Source organism: Micrasema longulum, unplaced genomic scaffold (assembly GCF_059751315.1).
Source record: "Micrasema longulum isolate JH-2025_06_02 unplaced genomic scaffold, ASM5975131v1 h1tg000808l, whole genome shotgun sequence".
Taxonomy (NCBI): Eukaryota; Metazoa; Arthropoda; class Insecta; order Trichoptera; family Brachycentridae; genus Micrasema; species Micrasema longulum.
Window position 1 is genome coordinate 34,292 of NW_028278000.1, and position 27,452 is coordinate 61,743.

Genomic DNA, 27,452 nt, shown 5'->3' on the forward strand with positions numbered 1-27,452 from the left:
AAAATATAAATTCTAACCGTATATTTTCCCAAAGACACTTTATAATAGTTTTTTTTAACATCTAAATTCGATGCAACAGAGAGGGAAAACATTTTTTTACAGGGCTTATGACCCATCATTGGCTAGTTTAATTGGCCACTTTACGCACTGTGTATCATTCACCATTCTGCCTATGTTTTAACATCCACATTTTCTCAACTCTTCCAACTGTTGACTTTGTAACACACTTGAACAATTCGTTGGAAATTGCCCCAAAAACCGACATATTTGTGTATTAATAAAAACGCAAATACTTCCTTTTTTAAAAAAAAATAAAGTTACGCTTCTATTAATATACTAATCTAGTGTCTTATTACGCACGAAAAGGGAATAGTTTTGGTATTGATATTTATGTACGTTTCTACAGACTGTCATAATAAATTATTTAATCTTAATTAAATTACGTATTCGTAAAATACTATCATTATTAGGATTCCGTACGGAGTTTGGATGTGAATAATAATTTATTGAGGATATCAGCGTTAATTACAAGATATACGTAGAACTTGACTGTAGTGGGAGTTCGTAGGTTTACCGATAAAATGTCTTTAGGTTAAATATATTATTAAGCACCGTAACGAGCCACTTGACATAGTTTCTGTTACAAGCAAGACGTGGTGAGAAAAACGCAAGCTTATTCGAGGTTTAAAAAAAAACATTTTATTAATAAAACATACGTATACATGAAGTAGACATTGTACTCCCGGGCGTTATAAAAAAAACTCATTTGGAACTCATTTTTGTGACAATATATAATATCATGCATACTTAATACAATCCAAAATAGTAAGAAAACATGATAAAAAAAAACATAAAATACAGTACTTTACACTATCATATTTTAAAAGAAAAGGTCATATTTTTTAGTTGCTACACTTTCGGATTTGCCATTTGACTTTTCGTGTTTTAGTTCATTGGGCAGTTTAATTATATGACAGTTTAATTATATAATGTATTGGAATCCACAATACATTACTTATATTGACAGGCTGGAGAAAGTACAAAACAAATTTTTAAAACATTTGAATTTCCGATGCTCTCTTATATTTCCAAATCATGACTTATCTGGACGTTTTCACAAACTGATTAACCTCGAAAAAAGAAGAACATTAATAGACCTCACATTCCTCTATAAAATTATTAACAGTCTAGCTGATTCGTCCCAGATCCTAAATAAAATTCAAATTAACTGTCCATCACGTGCCCTACGAAATCACCCAACCTTTAGAATACCTAGTGTCAATACGAACTATTGCCAGAATTCGTTTTTACACAGATCGTGTTCCACTTTTAACAGCTTTTTTAACCATATAGATATATATCATACAGGATTACAATTATTTAAAAATAGTGTATTGAAAACTTTTGAATAAAACTCCGGTTGGTCCCTTTTTCTCTTATATCACTCAAATTACATACATTAATATTATTATTATAAATTAAATTTCTCTTTTGAAATTTTGTATTACTACTAAAATCGCTTTAATGAAATTTTATCGACTTCTCTTGGTTTAAAATCTTCTCCTTATATTGCTTTTTCAAATTTTAAATGATTACTTGCCATACTTGTTATTCATTCTTTATTTTTTCTTTTTTCTCTGCTGCCATTGGCATGTTTTTATATTTGTTATACTTTTAAACTACTTTTAATTACTAATATTATATATGTTAATAAAATCAATATATTGCTGCTCTTACTATAATGTGTCATTAATTTTGAAGATGTTTTTTAAATTGACCTAAATTTAAATTTACTGTCTTATATTTCACATAAAGATTCTTCTCATCGTTTCTTTGAATCCCTTAAAATAAATATGTGTTTATGTTTTTCCTTTTTTTAAAAAAATGTTATTACTATTTTATTTTATTTTTACATCTGAGCATGTTTTTCATTCTTTATTTCCATTCTTAATTCTTAATTACTCTTACAAATTTTCTTCATTTTTAATATTATTTCCATTTGTAAATACTCACTACAAACTACAAACCTTAAGATATATTTTTTTCACTTAAATTTAAATTTTTAAACAACTTTCATTTATGTTTTCTTTTTCCTTCTCTTTTTTATACTTTCATAATTAACATTAGATTTAATTGCTTTTTAATATGGAAACTTCACTGGTCCATTAGAATTAAGTCCAATTGTGTAAAATATTAAACTTTATAACTGTACTGTATGTTTCCTGAATAAAAGAAAATAAAAAATAAAAAAAAAATGTCGGAACGGCCAATATTTTCCAGAGACTTTTTGCCGAACTTTGTTGAGCGAAATTAAGATAAATGAATTTTTTTTTTACATGCAATTTTTTTCGATGTTGAATATTACATGGCATGTAAAGTGATTATAAAAACCACCAAATAATCGGTCACAAGCCCTGTAAATGCCTAATCTTTTACAACTCTTGAGTTTTTTTTCTCTATCTGTTAAATAGGGTTATGGTTGTAGCAATATCGCGGATTCAAGATTAAAAACTGAATTATTTGATGTGTATTACATTTTCTTCCGCAGTTTATTGACGACTTTTTATCAAATTTGATTGATCGTGTTGTGGTGCCGTAGCTAGTGTTGCGGACTCACGGATCATAGGTCCGAGGTTCGAACCGCACTCTACCATTAATTTGATTTGCATTTTTTAATAGTAAGTTATTTACAACTCATTGAAAATGTCCACCAGAATTGAAATATATGGATTAATTATAAGAACGCAAATATTTGTTTAAATCGACTTCATATCAATATCTGAACAACACGCAGCACTGTGCGTCCGCCTTACTAATATTTTTTTTTTGAGTTTGTCCAAATCTTTGTTCAGAAGAACTGAATTAAACCCCCTAGAGAGCTGTTAATTTTAACATATTACATGAGAGATGAAAATCATTTTTTATGACTGGAGTATTATTTGTCTTTATTTCCTTCACAAAAAATGTTCTTCATCTCTGTTTCCAGCTCACTCAGGGGGTTAAATCCTAATTTAAATTTTTGTAGACAAGGACTGGATTCAACTCCCTGGGGAGCTGTTAACATAAACGTATTACAACACAGATAAAGAACATTTAAGAGAAGGTAATATAGAAGTCTAGGCATCTACAGGGCTTATGACCTATCATTGGCTGGTTAAAGTGGCCACTTTACACACTGTGTCCTGTTGATGCCTAGACTTCTATATTACCTTCTCTTAAATGTTATTCTTCTCTGTTGTAATATGTCAAAATATTGTTGTTAAATCCACCAGGTCCAAGAATAATTACAAAAATTTTAACATATTTTCAGGCGTTGTCTAGTGTGTCGGTGAAATACTTAAATCAGATGAATCTCAGCCGCATCAAAAAAGGTTTCAGTTCTTTAACTTCACAATAGACGGAAGGAAAGAATTGAAGGAATATAATAAATAAATAAAAAAATATTGGAATATTGGTTTCCGTTGTCCTCTTCGCTATACTAGATTAAATTCCCTTTTTTATGTACCAACTTGTAAAAACAATTATACCTCGAATTCATTCATTAGACGCACCTGTAGAAATTATAACGGACTCAGTATTGATGTAGACATTTTTAACTGCACGTTGCATTTGTACAGAAAATTTCTTCATGGGGTCGATTATTTGGGATAGTTGCTGAATGTACATCTTGAGTGGTTTATGCTATGCATATGTGCCGCATGTAATGTATATGTTTGTGTATGTTTTATATGTGCGTTCATGTGTGTGCGTGGATGGCTCGGAGTGTACATTCGGTATTTTTATTTATTTTAATTTATTACCTCCATGGAAAACGCAAATGTCAACAATTATCTTTTTTTCACTTAAAATTCTTATTTATTTTTTATTTTTTGTCACATTTAATGTTTATATCTTTTTAATTTATGAAAACTTAATTGGTCTTTTTATGTTAAAAAATTGTTGTTTTTAATACTGATTTTGTATGACTGTATGTTTTCTAAATAAAATAAAATAAATAAATAAGTGTTCAAATATAGGCCAAACGGTGAATGTTACACAATACGTAAATTAGCCACTTAAACCAGCCAATGACATATCAAATGCCCTGTCGATGCTTAGATTTTATATTGCCACTAAAAGTGATGTTCATCTCTGTTGTAATATGGAAATACTATCATTAATAATAATAAAATTTATGTAATATCTGGCCACAGTCTTCAGCAATGGTCTCTAGGTCTAGACTAGTGTTTTAATACTTTCTAAGGTGTCCCGCAAGGCTCTAACCTGGGTCCATTGTTGTTCTCAATTTTTATTAATAATATTAAAAATGTAATTTTGAACTCGCGTTTTTTGTTATTTCCGGATGACTTAAAACTATTCTTAAAGGTGACAACTTCTGACGATTTTTGTATTTGCTAAGCAAATATATCTAATAAATCTGAATGGGGAAGGTGAAACAAACTTAGGTTTAATGTTTCCAAGTGTTCGGTCACGTCCTTCACTAGGGCCCAAAAAACTCTATTTTTTCGCTACAAAATGAATGACCAGAATCTAATACGAACATCGAATGTTTAAGATCTAAGCGTTCGATTTGTGAGCACCTTGACATTTCATGAACACATGGAGACTATCAGTAGTAATGATTTGTTCTGCGTACTGCCAGGGTTTTCGAAAATACCCGCGTACTGAGAACTCTTAACAAATCCTTGTTGTGAAGTAGACTCGAGAGTGGCTCGATGATTTGGGGGCCAAAATTCATTGTGAAATATTAAGGATTGGGGATTAAAAAATAAGTTATTGTTCAAATAAATGTTTTCAAGAATTTTTTAACCTTTCCTGATTTTTTTTTGGAATTTCTTGGATGGATGATTGATAACTTTAAAAGAAAAAGTTATTTTTGATCAACAAATTACAACAGGGATAGAAAACATTTAAAAAAAGGAAATATGGAAGTCTAGGCATTAACAAGGCTTATGACCAGTAATTTGCTGGTTTCAGTGGTCACTTTGTAACATTCACCGTCTTGCCTATGATCGGACATCCATATTTTTACAATTATTTAATCTGTTGATTTTAGTGAAGTTAAAGAGCTGAAACCTTTATTGTTATAAAGAGATTAAAAGAGATTATGCAACGACTGAAAACAATTTTCCAATTTTTCAACTTCTTATAGGACCAGTTCTTTTTTTATAATATCTTGAGCTAGTTCAAATGTTTGTAGACAATCGACTGGATTTTACTCACAAGAAAGTCAATAAGATTAAAAAATACAAGGGACATGGAGAATATTTAAGAAAACGAAATAGGAGTACAAAATTACTACATTTTTCAGCACATTAAATCAAAATGAGGTACGTTTACATTAAATAAAATACAGATATTTTATACATACACACCATATATTGCCATTTACACTCATACTTGATTAAAAAGTCAATCAATTAAAAATTTCAGAGAAAAAGTTATTAATTAAGCATGAATTGTCAGCATTGTTTAACTTAAACTAAATAATAATCAAACGAAAACATTGTTTTGAAAAAAAAATCCAATTGATTTTATTGGTAACAATCATAGTTTTGCAATTGGGTACTTTATATATTCATTATCATTGAGTTTAATCAATTAATAAACCGAATCATTTTTAACATAAATACGAGTATAATATCTCACTATGACAAAATCAACTTTTGCAAAACAATCTCATATCGTTAGATTCGCCATCAGACTCACAGTAACATTCATAAGTAATTACATCATCTTTGCGTAAACATTTTAAATTTGTCCGATTTTCGCACTTTGCAAATTCGATCCATTGTTTCCTTTGCAGCAAATTGGAATAAAAATCGCAGCAAATTGTGCAATATTAGTCTGGATCATTTTCCAAGTCACTTTTGCTTTCTTGTAATACTCGTCTTTTTCATTTTTCTTAAGTTATACCCTTTACTCAACCTTTTCATTTTCCATTTATTTTTTATTATTATGTTCCAGATTTTTTTTATTTTTAAACTTTTCTTCATCAAAAGCATTTTTTACCAGCGTATCTGTTTTAACTGCTGTCATTATAATTCGTCGCTTTAACATCGTCTACAATCTTGCTGGCATCAACTGAGATTTTTGGTCTTTATCTATTGGTAAATCTTTATTCAATGTTTTACAATTCTTCAGAAATCATTTGGTGTTCTTTATATTGAAGGATTTTCGCTGAACTGTGGAAACGTATTCTAGCAAGAGTGTTGTAATAAAATAACTTTATATACAACTATCTCGAAATGATTTCTGACGGTTTTCACTACAAATTGGTGAAAGCAATGTTACGAAAAAAAGATTCCCGTATTGCATAATTATAAAAGAACACATTTTATCATTTTTTTTGTTGATACCTAGAAATACAAGAAAACATTGCAGTGTAAAGCCACTCTTCAAACACTTATTTCATATTCATCTTGCTAGGAATAGAATCTGGGACCTCAAGCATCGTATGTGAAAAGTAAATAAATACTTTCCGAAGTCAAAAACATCTTTACAAAGAAACTTTATGGTTAATTAAATTAAAATGTAACCAAATCTATCACTCTAGAAAACACTTTTTAGCCCTTCAGTGTCTAAGGGTATATTAAGGGTCCCCAAAGTAGCATTTATTTTTCAATAACTTTTTTGTTCATCCAAAAAAGTCTAAATATTAAAGAAATATAAAGGGTTCTTCAATTGGCGCGAGTAGATTTTGACGGCCCGTGGCGGACACTTTGTTTTGATCATATCTGTCAAATATGTTGTTTATTATTCAGTTACTTATGCCAAATCACCATGGCAAGTCACACAATTGAACAGAACGTTCAAATAATAAAATTTTAAAATAAAAATGAGTGTTCGTTAGTGCAAACGTTGCGTGCATGGCGTTCATTTTACAGTAGACGCGGTGGCCTTTCACAGTCAACTCTTTGACGTTTGGTAGCCAAATTAGAGACGATTTGTTTAGTAATCAAATAACCAACACCCGTACGTTCAAGAAACGCACGATCGGCCGAGAACATCGCCGCTGTCCATGAAAATGTACAGCAGAACCCGTGGCAGTCAATTCCTTGCTGTGCGCAAGAATTCGGCCTTTTGTTGACTTCAACTTGGCGAATATTGTGTCGACACTTAGGCCTGTACCCGTACAAGATCCAACTGACCCAGGAGTTCATGACAATAGGGTGTAGGGTGCCTGGAAGAATGACTAGACAGGTGCCACCGTTTTGTAGCAACAATTCACGGACAGTGTATTCTTGTAATGCAGTATTAAATAGACTTCATGAACTCGGCAATAGTTATTCCCACGTATCTGATATATTTAGTGTAGGGTAGAGTTCCTATAGAACAAACTTTTTGAACTTTTTCAAAGATGCTGAATGGTAATTATATTTATTTATTCATGCATTTCATATGCAGTTTTTTGTTCACTTTGCCTAGTTGTGTGAAATAGTACTTATGATTTTCTTGTTGTTTTACTGTAGAATGTTTTATTATTTAAACTTTCTATTGAATATGCTGTATAATTTTTAGGTTATTTTTTTTAATATAAATCTTGTATAATTTTGGTTTGATTTTTTTTTATTTTTTATAAATCTTGTTTTTGAAAAAGAAGGAAAAAAATATTAAGCCAAATATGTTAATATTATTAATGTTTGTAAAGGGCAGATTTGCCGTTTATGCGTTTATTTTGTTAACTGGGTTTCGAATAGTTTGGAAGACGACCCCAATTTTTGCCGAAAAATAATGTTTAGTGGCAAGGCGCATTTTTGGATAAATGGCTGTGTCAACAAGCAAAATAGCCATATATGAGACGACACCAGCGTGAGGTTCACCAGCTGATAATGCATAGAAAAGTTACCATTTGGTGAGAATTTTGGGCCAGCGGCGTCATTGGTCCGTACTTTTTCAAAAACGACGTTGGTGAGGCGGTCACCGTCAATGGCGAGCGTTACAGAACGATGATAACCAATTTCTTATGGCCCAAATTGAATAATATGGACCTAGACAACATGTAGTTTCAGCAAGACGGCGCTACGTGCCGCACAGCGGACGCCACGATTGACATTCTGTATGAACGATTTAAGAGTAAGGTTATCTCTTGCAGGGGTAATCTGAATTGGCCACCAAGATCATGCAATTTGACTCCACTAGACTTTTTTTTTGGGTTTTTTAAAATAAAAGATCTATGCCAATAAACCTCAATTGACCGATGCCCTAAAGGTGAAAATAACACAGGCTATCGCTCAAACTCAGCCAGATCTACGCAGAAGAGTCATTGAAAATTGGACCACTCAGATCCGTGCCACCATAAAAAGCCGAGGCGGGCATTTAAACGATGTCATATTTCACTCTTAATGGCACATATGGGCCTTTCAAATAAAAAGTGATTTTGTTAATACCTCACACACAAGTTGTTCTATTTCATTTCAACTTATACCCGCCCTTATTGAAAAACCCTTAAGATGGAAGATAAGAAAAAATTTATCAAGTAGATCGAAAAAGAACCAAGCATGTCGTATCTGAACATCCAACGAAGTTTTAGAGATGAAACACAGTTCGGCAAGATGACTTCCTCAAACACCAACGCTCATACAAAATAAAATTCGTCTAGACAATTATTGCAGGATGCTTCTTGCTATCAAACCTCAAAATAATCAGGATTTTTTCAATCGTTATGTAACCATGGACAAAACAAAGGTCCGGCACTATGGCTCTAAGACTAAACTTCAAAACATGCAGTGAAAGCCAGCCGCTTAAGTTCGGGGTCCAAACGTTAATCGGTAAGGTCATGGCTTCAGTTTTCTGGGATGCCGCAGGACATTTGTTTTTTGACTACCTCTAGAAGGGAGTCACGGTAACGGCTAAGTTATATCGTGGGAAGCGATAAAAGAAAGAAAGAGGGGGAGCCTGGGAAAGGGCTGTTGTTCTTGGATAATGTTTGATATTTTATTCTTAGTGAGTAACATGTTCCAGTATTATATTTATGTTTGAGAAGAACCTCTAACTGGATGTACGTACTATTTATAATGCTTTGTTTACGTAATTTCTGTTTGTTTGCATAATAAAAACAAAATAATATTCAATACTTTTGAGTGATTGTTTGGTCATTTAAAACACGTTTGATAAAAAAAGATATTACCGTACTTTTTTTTCCGTTTTTTTGTCAATAAAATAAAATATTTTTACTAAAATATCGAAGGTCTTATGGTAATTTCATTCACAGTACACATGTCTTAGATGCCTAGTTCAAATATGAAATATAACTAATTATTTCGGAAACTTGTACAGAAGCTTATCTAATCCATAGCTTTTCACCATAATCCCTACGACCAACTTCCCAACTACCCAAATCCCGATAAATCCGGGTTCGGGTAAGCAAATATGGTGTATTTAACTGAAGTTATAACAAAATATATAATGAAGGTTTAGCCTTGCAAGGAAATATTTAAGAATGCCCTTGTTTAGTTGCTTTCAGCTTATTCCTTAAATACTATTTTAAGCTGGGTTCCGTATCATAAGTACCAATGATAAAATAAAGATGGAGTACATTTTTAAGAAAAGAAAACGAAAATATTTTCTTTTCGCAAAATGAAAAACATTTACGAGGCGGACTGGTTAAAAATCCAATTTTTTTAAATATAAGTCAAAACGTTTGACCAGTTTTACATAATTATAAAACATTTTAAACAAAAATAATTCGTCCATAAGTTTTTAATTAAAAAAAGGTTCTTATTTATTTTAAAAACTATGGTCCGCAGAAAAATTTGTGTTTGTGATATACTTGTAGGTATATCTGTTTATACCTACTTATTTTAAAAGTCGTTGTCCATGTTCATTATTGTTTCCTACTATATGTTGTCCAAGAACTAACATACATTATAGTCAGCATCAACTCCTGCATTAATGTCACGATAATTGAATATTTTTATTAAATTTATGTAATTTTATAATGAATCGTAAAATTCATCTTTTACATCGGGGTCAGAGTTAAATGTAGATCTTAAAAGATTGCAGAATTTATGTTAGTAAGTAAGTAAGAAGTGGTAAGCAAACAGCGGCTTACATCTCCCACCTTGCCTAATAGAGTCACCCATATGCGAAAAGAAAATTCTACGATTATTAACTTCAGCTTACAGCAGTACAACGGATCGTAAATACTAGAGTCGAAAATTGCAAGCGCAAACCGAAACCACCCGTTACTCGCTTGTTCTTAAACTAAAAACCAAACCAAAAATGTGAAATGCTTCTGTTCTATGCAACAAAGCTACAAAATTATTGCTCTGAGTCAGAACTGCCTGATAAGTTGAAACGATTGCAGAATGCCTTTATGCGATATATCTTTAATCTTTTCGAATTTGATCACATAACTGAATACTACACGCAACTACACTGGCTCAGTATCAAGCATAGAAGAAACATTCACATTCTATTACTTCTTCACAATATTTTGAATAATCCCACTTCACATGTTTATCTGAGAGAGCTCTTCCAACCTCATGGCATGGACTATCTCTTCGTTCTCATAACGAAAAAATCATTTTAATGCCAATTCACGGGCACAATTTTTTTGCCTCGTCTTTCACAGTTGTAGCTGCTTGATTATGGAATAATCTACCCACGAATGCCAGAGACTCTTTATTTAGAGACTTCTTTATTTACATTAAAATCAAGATTGAAATGTCACTATCTAAATATTTGAGTTTTTCCTTTTTTCGTCTTGATTCCTTCCCTTCCTCTCACACTTTCACAGTATTATGTGGATTTTTAGGTAATTTTTGTTTCAAATTTAGGATAAAACTCTGAGATTCTTTAAATACCTTGAATATGTATGTGTACTTGTAATTTTTTCAAACTTAATGGATTGGGTAAGTAGGAAGGAATTGCTTCAATGCAATTTATCCGCCTTTGTATTAATATAAAATGTTAAATGAATAGTATTGTAGCGCACGCACTTTTAAAAGTTTTAAGGTGTTTTGTGTTTTGACTCTTATTTTCAGTATCCATTCAGAAATTCCTACTCGCGATTCCAAACATTTCAGGAATAATTTTTAACAGCAAAGCCAATTCCGTGTTAACGCCTTCCTGGTGTAGGTTTTCCATACCAAATAATTGTATAACAGGATTCCTTGATCCATGAACAGGATTGATTGACCCCTGATCCATTAATACTAAATAAATGAGAATTAAAAAATGTGGTACTGGTGATGGGATATTATTGTCACCCCGCCAAAATATAATTGATAAAAAATATATGGATAAGGTACTAGGTTGAAACAAGGAACTCTTTAAATTTCAATCAAAGATTAATAGGATGTCTAAAGACATTGGATCAACACGAATTAAAGTAATTAAAAACACTTACATGCAATGAGTCCCTTCGACTGAAGAGTACTGTTTGCGACCGTCGACTCTGTTTGCGTTTTGTCAAGGAAGAAAGTTTAGAGAAAACGACATTGGGAGATGCGTTCACCACAGACAAAATCAAGAAGATTGGTTTAATTATTTTCTGTGACCAGTAGCAAATATTACCCGTTAAAATATCAATACATTTTTCAGTTTATATGTGAATACTTTACATCGTTATTTTGTAACATCTATATCTATACATGATGTGAAAACACACGATAAGCGTAAATTAACAATATTTTGATTATGTCTAAATGTTTTTAACCACGGCAGGATTTTACTTTTCTTACGGAGATATTAATCAACCTTTGTACATTAAAAAAATACTATAATTTATAAATATTCTTTGCGTTATAATACAATTCGTTCAATTAAAAACTCGTTTATTCGTTTACCCGTTACTGTGTAATTTTCACCATTCTGTCTATGCTCAAACATATTGATTTATTTGACACTTTATATACATATACAATATATATACATATAAGGGCGGGCTTATTGCCTTAAGGCAATTTCTTCATACCTACCCAAACCGTTCAGTTTGAGAAAATTAAAAATACATTGACATATTTAATCCTACAATTTTAAACAAAAATTAAAAACAAAGATTAACAAACAAATAAATATACATATAAAAAAAATTAACACAACACTATTAAGAGAGGAGAGGGGATGAGAAGGAAAGATGAAGGATAAGGGAATAATTTAAATATTTAGATAGTGACATTTCAATCTTGACTTAAATGTAAATAAAGAAGGGGCGTCTCTAATATTCGAGGGTAGATTATTCCACAATCGAGCGGCTACTACTGTGAAAAAGGAGGCAAGAAAATTAGAGCGATGACAGGGTATTAAAAGGGTTCTCTCGTTACTATAACGAAGAGATAGTCCCGGTTGTGAAAGAGGTCGGATGAGCTCTCTCAGATAAACAGGCGAAGTGGGATTATTAAAAATATTGTGAAGAAGTGATAGAATGTAAATGTTTCTTCTAGGCCTGATACTGAGCCAGTGTAGTTGCGTGCGATACATACATAGGTATTACTAGAAGTTGAAATCCAATACCTGTCTAAAAAAAATTGGATGAATTTTTAAAGCTTGTTGTTAGGTCAGCTCAATGCCTTTCATGCATTGTACACTGAAAACAGAGAGAATAAGAATTTCGTGAACTGTATGGAAATTGTTACTCACTTTAAAGTTCTTCCGATTGTTTCTTATATGGAGCACTTCACTATTGCTGCACCACGGATACCGGTATCGTGTAGATGATGATGAATTGTATAATTAAGCATGTTTATACAACACTCACTTCACTTTGTACGAAATATGCTGACGCAGGATATGATAAAGATTTATCAGAGTGACAACTTTTCCAATGTGACTTGCTCACAGGACGGTAAAAGAACAATTTTTTTAAATAGGAACGATTTGTATAGGAACGGGATATTAACAGTCCCATTTGAGTTGCCAGTCTGAAAAATATAAATTCAGTACGTAACAGCTTGTAGTTTAAACATTATTTTATACAAGTACTTTTAAAATAAAAAATAAATTGAAAATATTGTTGACTTTTTTTTTCTTCTTTTAGATACATCTTATCCTTGGCTCTCGCTGATTTGCTGGTCATCATCACATGCGTCCCTTTCACTTCTACTGTCTATACCGTGGAGTCGTGGCCATGGGGTGAATCACTGTGCGTCATTTCGGAAACCGCCAAGGACGTTTCGATAGGAGTTTCAGTCTTCACTCTCACAGCACTATCGGCAGATCGATTCTTCGCGATAGTGGATCCTCTTAGAAAACTACACACCTCAGGTGACTTTTTAAAATATTTTTTTCAGAATTCATCATAACTTGGCGTAGGGCACTGCAATGAAAAAAACTAGGGGAGCATAACACATAATACATAAGCATAACATATATTAAGCAAAAAAAAAACTCAAAAACGTTCTTAAATAATAAATGGTATTTTTAAATATTGAATACCGGTATAAGAAAATAATTAGTAGGTACGTAATTGTTTATTTTTGTTAAAAAATATCTGCCTCAAAACAGGTTGTACCTAATTAGGCAGACTGGACATAATCCAGAGAAATCTATTACCTAAGTAGCGATGTAGTATTAAAAAATTACAACAGGCATGGAGAACACCTTAAAGAAGGGAATATGGAAGTCTAGGCATTTACAGGGCTTATGACCTCTAATTGACTGGTTTAAATGGCCACTTTACACACTGTGTAACATTTACTATTTTTCCTTTGTTCGAACATCCTAATTTCTTCAATTCTTCTATTTGTTGATTTAAGTGAAGTTAAAGAGCTGAAACCTTTATTGTTGTGAAGAGATTCATCTGAGTGAATTATTTCACATACTAGGCAACGCCTGAAAACAATTTTCCAATTTTTAAACTTCTTCTTGGACCAGTTGGTTTCATCACAATATTTGAGTTTGTCCAAATGTTTGAAGACAAAAGGTTGGATTTCACCCACTCGGGAGTCAAGAAGATTAACAAATTGCAACAAGGATAGAGAACACCCTAACTAAGGGAATATGTTACACAGTGTGTAAAGTAAACTTAAACCAGCTAATGACAGATTGTAAGCCCTGTAAATGCCTAGACTTCCATATTCCCTTATTTAAGGTGTTTCCATCCCTGTTGTAATTTGTTAATATTAATGACTCCCGAGGGGGTGAAACCTAGTCTTTTGTCTACAAACATTTAGACAAACTCAAATATTGTAATGTTTGTAGTGGATAAAGAAATGAATTTTTTTGTTAATAAACTATAAGGCCATAAGATCTCTAAAATGAATTTGTGTAAGTTGGGTTTTCAATGCAGTATTTCTTTGTTTCTGGACTGGTACCTTACCTTTATGTAACATATGATCAATATACGCTGCATTTTGTGCCCCAATGTGGTGTTCTATGCACCATAGGGTGCGCAAGGGGCATGATGATGAAGATGAATATTCCGTCTTCTCGATTTTTCGAGAGGGATTATTTTCAAGGGGAATTAATTAGGTGACGTGCGTATTGAATCAACAAATTCTGTCTTAATTAATTCCTTGAGTAAAAAGCTGTGGAGATTTGATGCTAATCTTCTACCCAATTTATTCGTATTACCTGCGCGTCATCGGATCTCAAAGTGTCTGACGTCATTTACTAATTAAGGTGAGACAAAAACAACCGCTCACCCAAATGTTAACTTGATATAATCAAAAGACATCAATAAACAAAATCGTTCTTGTTTGTGTGTACAGTTAATATATCATGTTGTTTTGGTTAATTATTGGTTCTAACTCAACCTAAGGCTTCAGTCTCATAGAGTTGGAACTTCAAAAAATGTGAGATTAAGTACTGTGAATAAATTTAAGAAATTGGAACATGGTTCATTCAAACAAACACGTATCAAAAAATTGATTACAAATGAATACAATAGTTGAAAAAAACAAGGGAGAGGGTGTTTAAATTGTTGTTTGTTTATTCAGAAAAACAACAGCAATACAAAAAAATATTCACAACATTATAAAAAAAAACATGAAGTAAACAAAATCAGTTTTCCACATAAATACAATTATAAAAATCCAGTTCAGTTAGATATTAATTCATAGAAGTGCATGTGTGCAAGTTTTTTTGTGTGAGGATTATAAATGTAAAATGACGTAATTTTACCAAGAGTCGCGGTAAAACACCGTAATTTACGGTATTTCACGGTAATTTTCGGTAAGAAACGAACTTGACGTACTCACCTTCACTTTTCAAATACACTACAAAAACGAGTAGCTCTGTTTTAGGACACCTCACATTCCTGCAAAAACCAGGTGGTTGTCGAGATTTATCACAAGTATGGGACGTTCAGTTATTTGTGTTGTTCGTATGTTAATTGTAAATAAATTTAGCTTGTTTTTGATCGATGTTAACATTTTTTGATAGAAGACCCTTATACAGGAAAAAAAATAAAAATAAGGGAGAATAATTTTAATGGTTATCATTCTCGGACATACGAGTATGTATTGTAGGGTACGAAACTAATATTAACATTTCCCAGCATTCTCGGTTTTTTTCACTCTCGCAGGAATCTAATTTTGAAATATTTTTTTTATTAAGAAACCGAGTGGTTTTTATTACATTTTGGTAACAAAATATTTATGTACAAACCAAATAATTCAGAAAAGTCCAGAAGGAGCGTAGAATCATATTTGAATACATCGGAATGTGTCCAAAAATTTTGCCACTGTGCCCCGCTTTCGCCGCGCGCATTCGTGATGTCGCCGCGTAAAGTCGCACGATGGGAAAAAATATAATCATAACACAAATGTAAGGTAAAAAAAAAGCAATCTGTTAATTTCTCTAAAATTTTATTGTGCGCGTGGAAATATTGATTGGCACAACAGAGTAGATAAGTAAAGGGTCATTTAATAAGGGTAATTGAATAAATCAACTTTGAACATAAAATATAAAACAAATTTTATTTTACATAAAACGGAAATTTTTATATCATGTTAAATAATATTTGATGTTTTAAAGATAATGTCGGTGAAATGTCCACCACAAAGTTGTTTAATCCGAGGTCCAGTTTTCATTAGTTCTCTCATTAGATGAGTGAAGTAGGGTAAAAAAAAAATACCACCCCGGCAACACTAACGAAATGTCCATTTTGAATTCTTCGACAATCTGACAGATGAAAAAAATATTCAATTTTTATGTAATGTGTTTGCTACTTACACATTAATTTGGTAATTACACATAAAATGTGATTTCATACTATTTTTTTAAGACGCTAGCAGTATTTCTTCACTTTAAAAGGACACAACACGGCATAGTTGAATCCAAATTAGGTGTTTCGTACTGAGCGAAAGTCTGCGTCTACAAAGAAACTAATGGGTCAAAACGTAAAACTATTCATTTATGAGTAGTTTAGCCTTCTGTTTGATGCGCGTATGCGGTTTTTACCTATTCTTAATTCTATGGCACAAACAGTTGGTGGCCAAATTATTAGTTACACTATCGGTTTTCTTATTATTTGAGATTCAAGAACTCTTAAAGCACGTAAATTTGTTTTTTTTAGCCAAACATATGTTAATTTTTATCCTGGCAATACTTTTTAACATCGTTTCTTGTAGAAACACTGATTAGTAACGTAAAAATGAAGTTTGAGATCATTATTGGCCATTTTGTTGTGAAGCCTCAACCCATACATCAATCGTTGCAAGTTGAGGTTGTTGTAATTAATAGTTTATATTACAGTTGTCATTTTTTTAACATGGACTAAAAGAAATTCCTTAGTGAAAAAAAATTTCTTTAGTGTAATTCTGTATAAATAAGATGAAAGTAGGTTGAATGCTGTCGAAATGCGATCTCTCAGGCGAATGTGTGGTAAAACGATGTATGATAGGTGCACAAATGTCGAGATCCGTGAAGTGTGTAAGGCTGAGACATGCATTATTGACAGAATCAAGAAAGGGGTGCTGCGTTAGTTTGGACATGTAGAGCGAATGGACAGCGAAAGAATGACTTAAAGGATCTACGATGCAAATGTTGATGGATGCAGAAAACGAGGAAGACCGAGAAAGACATGGCACGATCAAGTCCATCAAATACTTGAAGATGGACATGTCAAAAGTAGGAATAATCGGCGTGCGTGCATAAGAAGATGTATGAATGTAGAGGAAGCGAGGTCTGTATGCCAAGATAGAGTGTTATGGCATTCTATCCTCTCTGCCTACCCCTACGGGGAAACGGCATGATGGTTTGTTGTTGTTGTTGTTGTTGTATAAATATAGTGTATTGAAGAACAAATATTTTGATCACACTAATGAAAAATGGGAAAACCCAAAGAAATTCGCCCAGAAAAGATTTCAGAATTTTTTGTTTTTTTTATTTCTCACTTAATATGACAATCAATTGAAAAAAGATTTGATTGATTGATAGAAAAATACTTCTAAAAAGTCTTACTTCTGTTCAATATACTTCATAGTCCTAGCGCTCCTACATACTTGCGCGAAAAATTTCAACGCTTATCAGTTCATGGATTACCTCTTCATTCTTATTCTCGAGGCACTATCTTAATACCCATCCACAATTCTTCTTTCTTCTCAAACTCATATAGTGTCCATGCGGCTCGACTGTGGAATCATCTCCCATCCACCATCAAAGATGTTACTACATTATCTTTGTTCCACAATTCTTCTTTCTTCTCAAACTCATATAGTGTCCATGCGGCTCGACTGTGGAATCATCTCCCATCCACCATCAAAGATGTTACTACATTATCTTTGTTTAAATCACGTCTGAAGAAACATCTCCTCTCTTTTCTAAATCTCCCCCCTTTCCCCTTTCCTCTTTTTTCCCTTTTCCCATTGAGTAATAGTTTTGATTTAAGGTAATTTATAAACAAATACGTTCATTTCTATTTTTATATATCTTTAGCTTTTTAATCTGTATTTTCTATGGAATATGTTCTGTAACTTGAATTGAAAAAATAAAAATAAATAAAAAATACTATTATTTTATTGGTTGGTTTGAAGAAATTGCCATTTGGCAATAAGCCCAACAATGTACAAATAACATTATGTACAAAAAGTCAAATAAATAAATGAACGAAAAATGCGTGACATTTATCTGAAACATAAGAAGAGTTATACGATAGTGTTGACGAGAATCTTTATTGAAATCTGAGTAACTATTTCTGCTAGAACAGGTAGACGATGTATTGTAGAAATGGAATTTAAATGGTGCAGAAACCAAAACTTAATCTGGATATAAAGTTACAACGTTTGGCATGGGCAAACCATCATCGACACGTAGCGGTTGAAGTCTTGTAAAATGTAAATATTCCGCTTTTGGTACCTAATTCTGGTATTTATAGTTTAAGAATTATATATTTAAAATTCTTTTGTCTCATTATGATAGAATTCTTTAAATATTTAGTTTTATTCAAGGCTCGCTTTTTAGATAAGTCTTACATCGAAATGATGATAGGAAAATTTGTTTGCTAGGCGAAGCTAGAACAAGAAATATAACTAAGACCGTGTCGTAGAGACTGTTAAACATCTTTCGTGGGAAATGGTATGGTCAGTTATCAGTGAGAGAGGTGCACGATGAAGCAATTAGTACAAAAAAGTATTGGTGAAAATATTGATTCCCCAGATCAATGAATGGTTTGCGAATCCTTCTGCACTCTTCAATGCACTTTTATGCATGATTTTCAGCTTCAATGTTATATCAGTAACAGTATTCCCAAAGATAAAAAAAAAACAAAGTCTTGCCATGGTCAGACAATTCATCGGATACAAATCCAATTAGAATTTCCGGAAGCTTCTAAAATGGTAAATCTTCAAAAAACTTGCCTAGAGCTCGAGTTGCAGTGGTGAACACGGGACACTTTAGACACAGAAACACCGAAAAAATCCCAAATTTTTAAGTAATGATAGTGGTCTAAACAACATAAATCAATCTAAAATTTATATTTTTTAACCATAAATATTTGCGATTTTATGATCTACCAAGAGAATTTCAATTTTGCTGGTCATTTACGATGAGTTGGAAATAACTCACTTCTAGGAAATCGGAACCAAGCTGTGGTAGAGCGGGGTGCAAACCCTAGGCATTTGTTTTTATTTTTATTCTTACAGGACTCACAAAGCCAATAAATATGGCGTGTCGGTGAATATCCTTTACATTAAAACATATATTATGATTTCATTATTTGTACAATAATAACTACTTATTTAACCACAAGGAGCAAGAAATTAAAAACAAAAATTTACTACAAGATATCGCAATTATAAGATAAAAAAAAATACAAAACAGGAATATGAAAATTTAAAATAGGAATGTGTACATAATAGGTATAAAGCCTTTTTAAGAATTTTTTTTTCTTTATACATGCATTTTCTATATTTCTATTCTATATATCTTTATAAAGATATTTATTTCATTTTATTCATACATAAACTCTAACATCTTTTGTCAAAAAATCGAACACAATTGGAACCACATATTTGAGTGTTAGTTTTCCATATTTGTTGCTTGTCTTTAGAATCTCTAAACCTTTATAATGTGTAAATCTTGTATTAAAAGAATGTCCCAATATATTTTTGAATTCACCGTTTTTTCTATGATTCAAAATGATACAGAACTACGAAATTCCTCGAACCGGCAGCGCCTTAGCATGTTTATATAGACATGTTACAACTCACTTTTTTTCTTCTCACTTCACTTTACTAATTTTTCTGTGTGTGATAGTTAAGTCACCCCATGCCTTGATACCATATCTTAGTATGGCCTCCACCAAGGAAAAAAAAAACAGTTCTCAATAAAAACTTAGGAATAAAAGATAACTTTTTCAAAGTACTAACTAAAGTCCGCAATCGATCGCAAAGGTTAGATATTTGACGATTCCACTTAAAATTTACATCTATGTATGAATATATTCCTAAATATTCATATTCACTTTAAAATTGAAAAATGTTGCAGTTACGTTGGGACGTTTTTGAGTTGTTAAAAAAATGTGCATAAATTAGTACCAAGAAATCTGTTAACATGACGCTTATAGCTTCCAGATTCTCGGAAAAGAAATCATTGTATTGAAGAACTTTTAAGTGTGAAATAATATTTAATTAATGTATTTGATGGGATTGCATAAAAAGCTAATTAGGCAATAACTTATATTTATAATAACAACGAGCTGAACCCGGCAATGCTTTGCTATTGCTAGATATGTGTTCAAACTCGTTATAGGTTAAACTAACAAAATCGAATGCGGTCAAAATACGATCTCTCAGGCGAATGTGTGGTAAAAATATGTAAGAGAGATACAAAAATGTTGAGATCCGTACATTATGTAAGGCTGAAATAAACATTATCAACAAAATCAAGAAAGGAGCTCTGCGTTGGTTTGGACATGTAAAGCAAATGAACAGCAAAAGATCGGCTAAAAGGGTCTACGATGCGAATATTGATGGATACAGAAATCGAGGAAGACCGCGAAAGACATGGCATGACCAAATTCAACAAATATATGGTAAAAGTCGGAATTATCGGCGCGCGTGCATGAGAAGATCGATAAATGTAGAGGAAGTGAGATCTGAATGCAAAGATAGAGTAATGTGGATTTCTATCCTCTCTGCCTACCCTTAGAGGAAACGGCGTGATATTTTGTTGTTGTTATTGTAAAAAAATCATTTTTAAAGTGCCATAATTCAGAGAGAAAATACGTGAATACGTTCGTATGAAGAAAAGTCGGACCGCGTTTCCTCTTAAGATTAAACATATTAAGTATACTTATAAAACTTAACTTAATATTTTTCAGTAAAAACCGTTTGGATAAACGAATACCAGAAACTTAAAAGGGTGTAAGTGCCATAAATAACGAAAATGATTTTATTTAAGAAATGGATAGTATGTGCCAAGGCCAATGTCCTACAGAAGGGTATAAATGCCATTGTAGTACAAATAATATTTTATAAAAAATTCTAAAGATGGCGTTGGTTGTAAGTACCAACATCTGTTTTCCTTTAAAAGGTGTTAAGTGCCATCGCCAGTCATATGCTATTTGTATCAAAATGGTTGACAATGAACCGGTCTCTGTGAATAGTGGTGGCGTTAAAAGACGTAAAAAGGGGGAAAAAAGTGCCCAAGTGGCCCGAAAGAAGCTAAAAGATTCTGGACAAGAATATTTTACATCCAATAGAAAGTTGATTCCTGCAAAACGACCCCCAAATCAAGAGGTTTGTACATTGTTTTAAATCTTCACCGGTTGTCTCTACTAGATAAAATGTCACTCATCATGCGCTAGGGATGTGCCAACCTGTAATTTTCTGCCAACCATGACATAGTTTAAATGGAGTATTTGTATTGAATTCAATTTTTTAAATCTCCCGGTCAGAGGTATTTGGGTGAAACTTTATTTTTACTTGTTTTTAGGAGAGCAAAAAAAAGAATTTAAAAATATATTTTTTATTATAAATTCGTTTAAAGATAATTAAACCTTAATAATTATATTTTCATGGATATTTTCGTAAATATTATTATTAATGTGTAAATAACTATGTTAACGGCATATCAGAAAATAAGTTACGCCCTAATGATTGCAACCGGGAGAAATTACTATATCATTATTACACTCCACCACATTTAGTTCCTCTAGTTTAGTTTCTACTGAGTGATAGATATTGACCCTAAGTCCCTAAGATACGCCCACGGTTGCGTACCTATATTATCTATGTTGCTTTCATTCACTTCATTTTTTATTTTAGTGTATCTGCAAATGCAGCTATAACTGCAAAGAAATACCTTTCGAACAAAAGATGTCATTGTTCACGGAATTCTATGCGTTAAAAAACAATGAAAAGCAATCTTCTTTTCTGATGGGATTAATCCATTTGACAGAAATTAAAAGAAGAAGGCATGGAACCTATGAATCTCCTGCTCTAAGTAGGCGACAATGCACCGCATATTATATGCTTCCAGATGGCAAGGGAAATGTTGTCGGTGTGTGCAAAGCAACGTTCATGAACATTTTTTCCCTTTCTCCAAAAAAGATTCAAGTACTACTCGATAAAAAGAAACAAGGACATACAACCTACTTGGAATCAAGAGGAAACATCAATAAGAAAAAACGAAAATATTCAGACGAAGATGAGGATGAAATTAAACAACATGTAAATATGTTTCCCAGACTTGTAAGTCATTATGGTCGAGCGAGATCAGAGAAAGAATACTTAAGTCCAGATTTAAATATACATCGTTTGTTTAAAGCATTTAAGATATCTTTTCCGGAGTCAAAAGTCACATATAAGTTCTACTCTAAAATTTTTGGAAAGGAGTTTCCGAATTTAAAATTTGGCCAGAAACGAACTGATACATGTGCAACGTGCGACCTCTATGTTGCTAAAATAAATGCCGATCCATCTAATAAAACAATACTGAAGAATCAACTTGAATTACACCATCGAAAAGCAGAAAAAGCAACAAAACAGATGTCACTTGATATAAAAAAATCACAGATGCCGAGTAGTAATATATGCACTGCCGCCATGGACTTGCAACAAGTTTTGCTGACACCAACTTTAACTCATGGGCCCATGTACTATTCGCGACAATTATCAAATTTCAATTTGGGTGTGCATATCGAAAATACCGGTGATGGGTATATGCTTATGTGGCATGAAGCTATTACAGGAAGAGGGGGAAATGCGATAGCATCCTGCATTTACAAAATGTTTTCTAATAATTTTATAAGAAAGGAGAATCTCATCATGTGGAGTGACAATTGTAGTGGACAAAATAAAAATAAAATGATGATATTTTTATGGGCATATCTTGTGTATAAAAAAGTTTTTACATCGATAGAGCATAAATTTTTAATGAGCGGGCATTCATTCCTTAGCTGCGACAGGGACTTTGCTTTAATCGAAAAAAGGAAACGAGTAACACATTCCATTGTTCCTGCAGATCTTGTTGATATGATGAAAAATACTCGTGACAAGCAGCCTTTTAATGTTATTTCAATGACATCACATGATTTCATGGATTTTAAATTGGCTGCCGAAACATTTTTGAATACTACCACAATGCAGATATCGAAGGCTCATCGCTTGAAATTCGTAAGTGATAATCCTTTCGTTGTCAAAATGAAAGAGACCCACAACTCTATGGAGCCCTGGAAAATTGTAAGATTATTGAAGAAGAACAAAAAGTTATCGGATTTAGATAATTATTTCTTACCCATGCTGAATTGCAAGAGCAAAATAACAGAAGATAAGAAAAAAGATCTCAAAAATCTAATACCTTACTTGCACACGGAAGAACATAAACAGTTTTATAATAGAATTTTAGATATACACGATGTTGGGTGCTAAATAGTAATTATACTGAATTATAAATACCATGGGAATTTTCATCGTCGTCACATCACTATTATAGATAGATGAAACAGTGGATGTACCTATTTCTTTATTCTCACTAAGGCACTAACACCTTTATTGCTTTAGAGAGCAGGGCACTTTGGCCCTTTTAAAAGAAACTAACAACGGTACATGAGACTTTCTTTTAAATTATTTGTTTTTTTGATTTTATACTTAGTTTAATATGTCTTTTTTATATATTTTTTACTAAACTACATTAAAATATGCTCTTTTGTTGATTTGGCATAAAAATAAAATAATGTTTTCTTTGAATTATTATGTGTATTTTTAATTTCCCGTCTGCTTTCCTTTTTTGTCCATGGCACATAGAGCCTTTTAAGTTTCTGGTATTCAAACGTAAAAAAGATGTTGTAACTTTTCGTTGGTAAGTAGGTACTTGTTTATGATTGAATTCCAAATCTAATAATAATAGATATTAAAATATTTAATTTAAGTAGGTACCCAAATACTTGTTTATGTTTGAGTTTCAAAACATAAAATAATTCATTATTTTCAAATGAAGATTTTTTTTAGCAAATGTTAAACTCTGCTCAGGTATGCACTTTAGTCAGGAATGCGATTTTCAAAAAATGTATAGAATGTCAGTTGATATTATTTTTTTTTAACCAAAAATCCAGTAAAAAGAAATAAATTAATAGAAATTCAATTAAATAATCTAACTGGCATCCATAAAAAAACTAATGTTGTTTGTAAACATTTAAAAACAAACTATTTTTTATGCACAAACAAATAACATCCATCCATTTTTTTGTATACGGATGGATAAAAAATGGATAAAAAAAACAGTTACGCTCCTAGCTTTTTTTCTACTTAATAAATTGAAGATTTTATGAATTATAAACCTAAATTTATGTAAAAACAGCACGTAAATCGGTCCGGTAGTTATTCAGTCCATCGAGGACAATCATTCGAATATTGCCTTATATATATATACATATATATATAGAGAATTTTTAGATTTGTATTAATTTTTTCGATACGTTACGTTAGTGAAAGTGTATCGAGTACTTTTATTTATTACTTTTATCAAAATGTAATACCTAATTAATGTACCTACAAAAATCTTTTGTTTTTAATCACTACAGCACACTAATTGTACAGAACGGTTGCAAAACACGACTCTTTCATTCTCAAGGCAGACAATTTAATATTTTTAAGTCGATGTAAAATTTAATAAAGAATACGGACAGCAGGTTCTTAAATCCAATTTGTTTATTGTTACTGTAACAAAAATCTATTCTAGATACAGAAAATAGGTTTATTTATTTATTACTTGAAATGATTCGTACAATTTTAGTTACTTGTGTTATTATTAAGAATAAGTTTATTCTCATGAGAAAAAGAATAATCATATTCCAAAAAAATAAATCTAGCGATTTTAAATAAAATAAACACTTCTTTTAGATTTTTTGTTCAAATATAGAATTTTTCAATAAAAATCCAATGAAGAATCAATTATTAAAGAGAAAAGCTGCTTGTTTTAAATTAAAGCGATGTGTAGGTGTAAAAATTTTACGCAAACGTTCTTGTTATGATTTTAGTATAAAAGATATTTCCAAGAATAATAAACATTACGATTTGATATCACGTATAACATTGTCGCGCACTTAACAAAAGCTTTTTGAACTGTCGAGAGGATTAATTTTTAAATTCAATTGAAATTTAAAATATTTATTCGTGTTTGATTTGATTGGATTAGATAAGTTTGCATTTTTTTGCGTCTGAGATTTTCCTACTGATTTCAAGTTATAAAAAGAGCTTCAAATTTATACACGGTTTTTCAGGGCCAGACTGCGAAACATCAGAGGAACATTCTTCAGGGTAGGCTTTGGAAAAAACCCAATATTTTTTTTCCAAAAAGACATCATAAAAAAAATATATCTATTGTTATCTCAAAAAGTAGTAAATCCTTAATTTATCGGACAAACTGTCCTTCCACAAACCCCTACCCCTCTCCTACCCAGCCACTTCCCTTGTCCGCGTCTGGTGCGTGTCACTTCGTTGGTCAAATACGTTTTTATCGTTTTCTTGTCGGGGAGGGGTAGGGGTTTGCGAAAAGGATGCTAGGCCAAGAAATGAAAGATTAACTTAATTTCGATGTAATAAGTTTTTTTTTTTTTTTCAAAAAAATTACGTTTAGGAAATTTTTCATTAGAATTTTTCTACAGCTTACCACGAGAAATGCTCTTCTGTAGTTTCACGGTCTGGCCCTGAAAAACCGTGTATAGTATGTATCTTAGACGAATGTGTGGAAAATCAATGTATGACAGGGTTACAAATGATGAAATCAGGCGAGAGTGTAAATCTGAGTCAAATATAATTGAGAAGATTAAGAAAGGGTCTCTAAGATGGTTTGGTCACGTAGAATGAATGGACGACAAAAGAATGGTAAAACAAGTATATATGGTGAAAATGAACGGTAACGTGAGACGAGGATGACCAAGAACGACGTGGCATGATCAGATAAACCAAAAGCTTAAGTCTGGTCATGTCCAAAGCAGACAGAACCGAAGGGCATGTATGGCAAGATGTATGAATGTGGAAGAAGCTAGGAATGTATGCCAGGATAGACGTGTGTGGCGGTCCATTCTCTCTGCCTACCCCTACGGGGAAATGGCGTGATGGTAGTAGTAGTAGTAGTAGTAGTATGTGTCTAATATTTCTTCTTTGACATCCAATTAGGATTTGTCAAAACTGTCTTCAAATAGAATTACTCCCGTGTTTGATCTTAGTTCAAATATGACATAAAATTTATATATTTTTTGTTTTGTCTACGGGTAAATAACATGCTTTAAATAAATGTACATGGATACCTAATTACTTTTTATAGTTTGTTAAACAAATTTTTTTTCAATATTATCTTACGAATAACGAATAACTTATTGTTCTGTGAATAATATTAAACTTCAAGTACTTTTTTATGTTCATTTTATTGGATTTGCTTGGTTAATATGCGTGTTTTAATTGTATTTATTTATTCAGATATACAAAGATTTAATTACATAATATAATAACGTTTTCCTAACTCCATAAGGCCAAATGTTGAGTTGGGATACAAAATAATGGAAAGTGAAAGCATATATATTATTAAATAATATAAAAATGAAATTGGATTCATAAACATATATTTTAATCAACACCTGGACCACGCGATTAATAGTAATGAATTGGCTTGTGGTCCTGTGACTAGTATCATAGGCTCACGAATCAAAGGTCTAAGGTTCGCACCCTACTTCAATCCCATTTCTAATTCACAACTCGTCGAAAATGGCCACTAAAATTGAAATATTTGGGTAAATCGTAAGAACTCAAATGTCTCTTTTTTATGTAAAAAAAATGTTTATAAATCTATGCGATGTCTCGCAGCAATCTCCTGCAAGAAAATACTTATAACATTTAAAAAAACTTTGACCAAAATCATGGTTGCTGGCGGTTTCATTGCGGATCCACCTAACTGATAAAACTATCCAAATTTAAAAATTGGAGAAAACAAATTAAAAAGCAGTTACAAGACATTTTTCGAGTTTTTTGACGGATCAAATCATTTAAATCTTTCATGGTTTCGTTTAAAAGTTGGCATGCATAAAAACAAAAAAAAAAAAAACAATTCTGATGAATACCACTAACTCCTAAATGTAACGAAATATTTGCATAAAACCGCTTATCGAATTTATCTATTGTATTATTTAACATTAGGAAAGCTCTAAAAATTATTGGTCCTTAATTCAATAATCAAACAGTCTTTTAATATATTCCATTATCCATGTTCACCCATGTCATGTTGTAATAGTCACCCTATACCTATTAAACTCACGCCCCTCCCTTCATCCCCTCTCACTCTTTTTTCAACTATTTCTCGCACAACATAAAATATTTTCATAACCTAATCAGCGCACGTAAGTGTTACTTATTAAACTGCATGGCATGTTGGTTTCATATTTTCGTGCGACAACTATGGTGAAGGTGAATAGTGGTAACACACAAATGTATACAAGAAAGTCATTTCCCTCCAAGATTGTCTTGATATGCAAGAAGATCTTGAAAACTTCTCTACTTACTGTGTAAAAAATCAGCTCATATTAAATCCGCTTAAATGCAAAAAAATATAGGAGAACTGTAATGCAATGT

The 27,452-nt window shown here is 32.0% G+C and overlaps 2 protein-coding genes across 2 annotated transcripts in view; both read left to right on the plus strand.

Annotated features, from left to right (window-relative positions):
* Positions 1-27,452, plus strand: part of LOC148278931 (neuropeptide CCHamide-1 receptor-like) — a gene marked incomplete at its 3' end in the record, with an annotated part of 65,169 nt that overhangs the window by 12,696 nt on the left and 25,021 nt on the right. The window contains exon 2 of the mRNA XM_088230692.1: positions 12,983-13,209. Coding sequence (XP_088086818.1) covers positions 12,983-13,209 — 227 coding nt within the window. The remainder of the gene's footprint in view (positions 1-12,982; positions 13,210-27,452) is intronic.
* Positions 20,739-23,577, plus strand: LOC148278932 (uncharacterized). The gene is made up of 2 exons (XM_088230691.1): positions 20,739-21,125; positions 21,654-23,577. Exons 1-2 carry the CDS (start codon positions 20,877-20,879, stop codon positions 23,256-23,258), a joined length of 1,854 nt encoding a protein of 617 aa, XP_088086817.1. The 5' UTR covers positions 20,739-20,876; the 3' UTR covers positions 23,259-23,577.

What these genes read in the sequence shown, in the direction of transcription:
- LOC148278932 (XM_088230691.1), top strand. Translation starts at nt 20,877, where the DNA reads ATGGCGTTGGTTGTAAGTACCAACATCTGTTTTCCTTTAAAAGGTGTT. An exon ending in AACGACCCCCAAATCAAGAG is followed by an intron (nt 21,126 to 21,653) that starts GTTTGTACATTG and finishes TTTTTATTTTAG; the next exon opens with TGTATCTGCAAATGCAGCTA.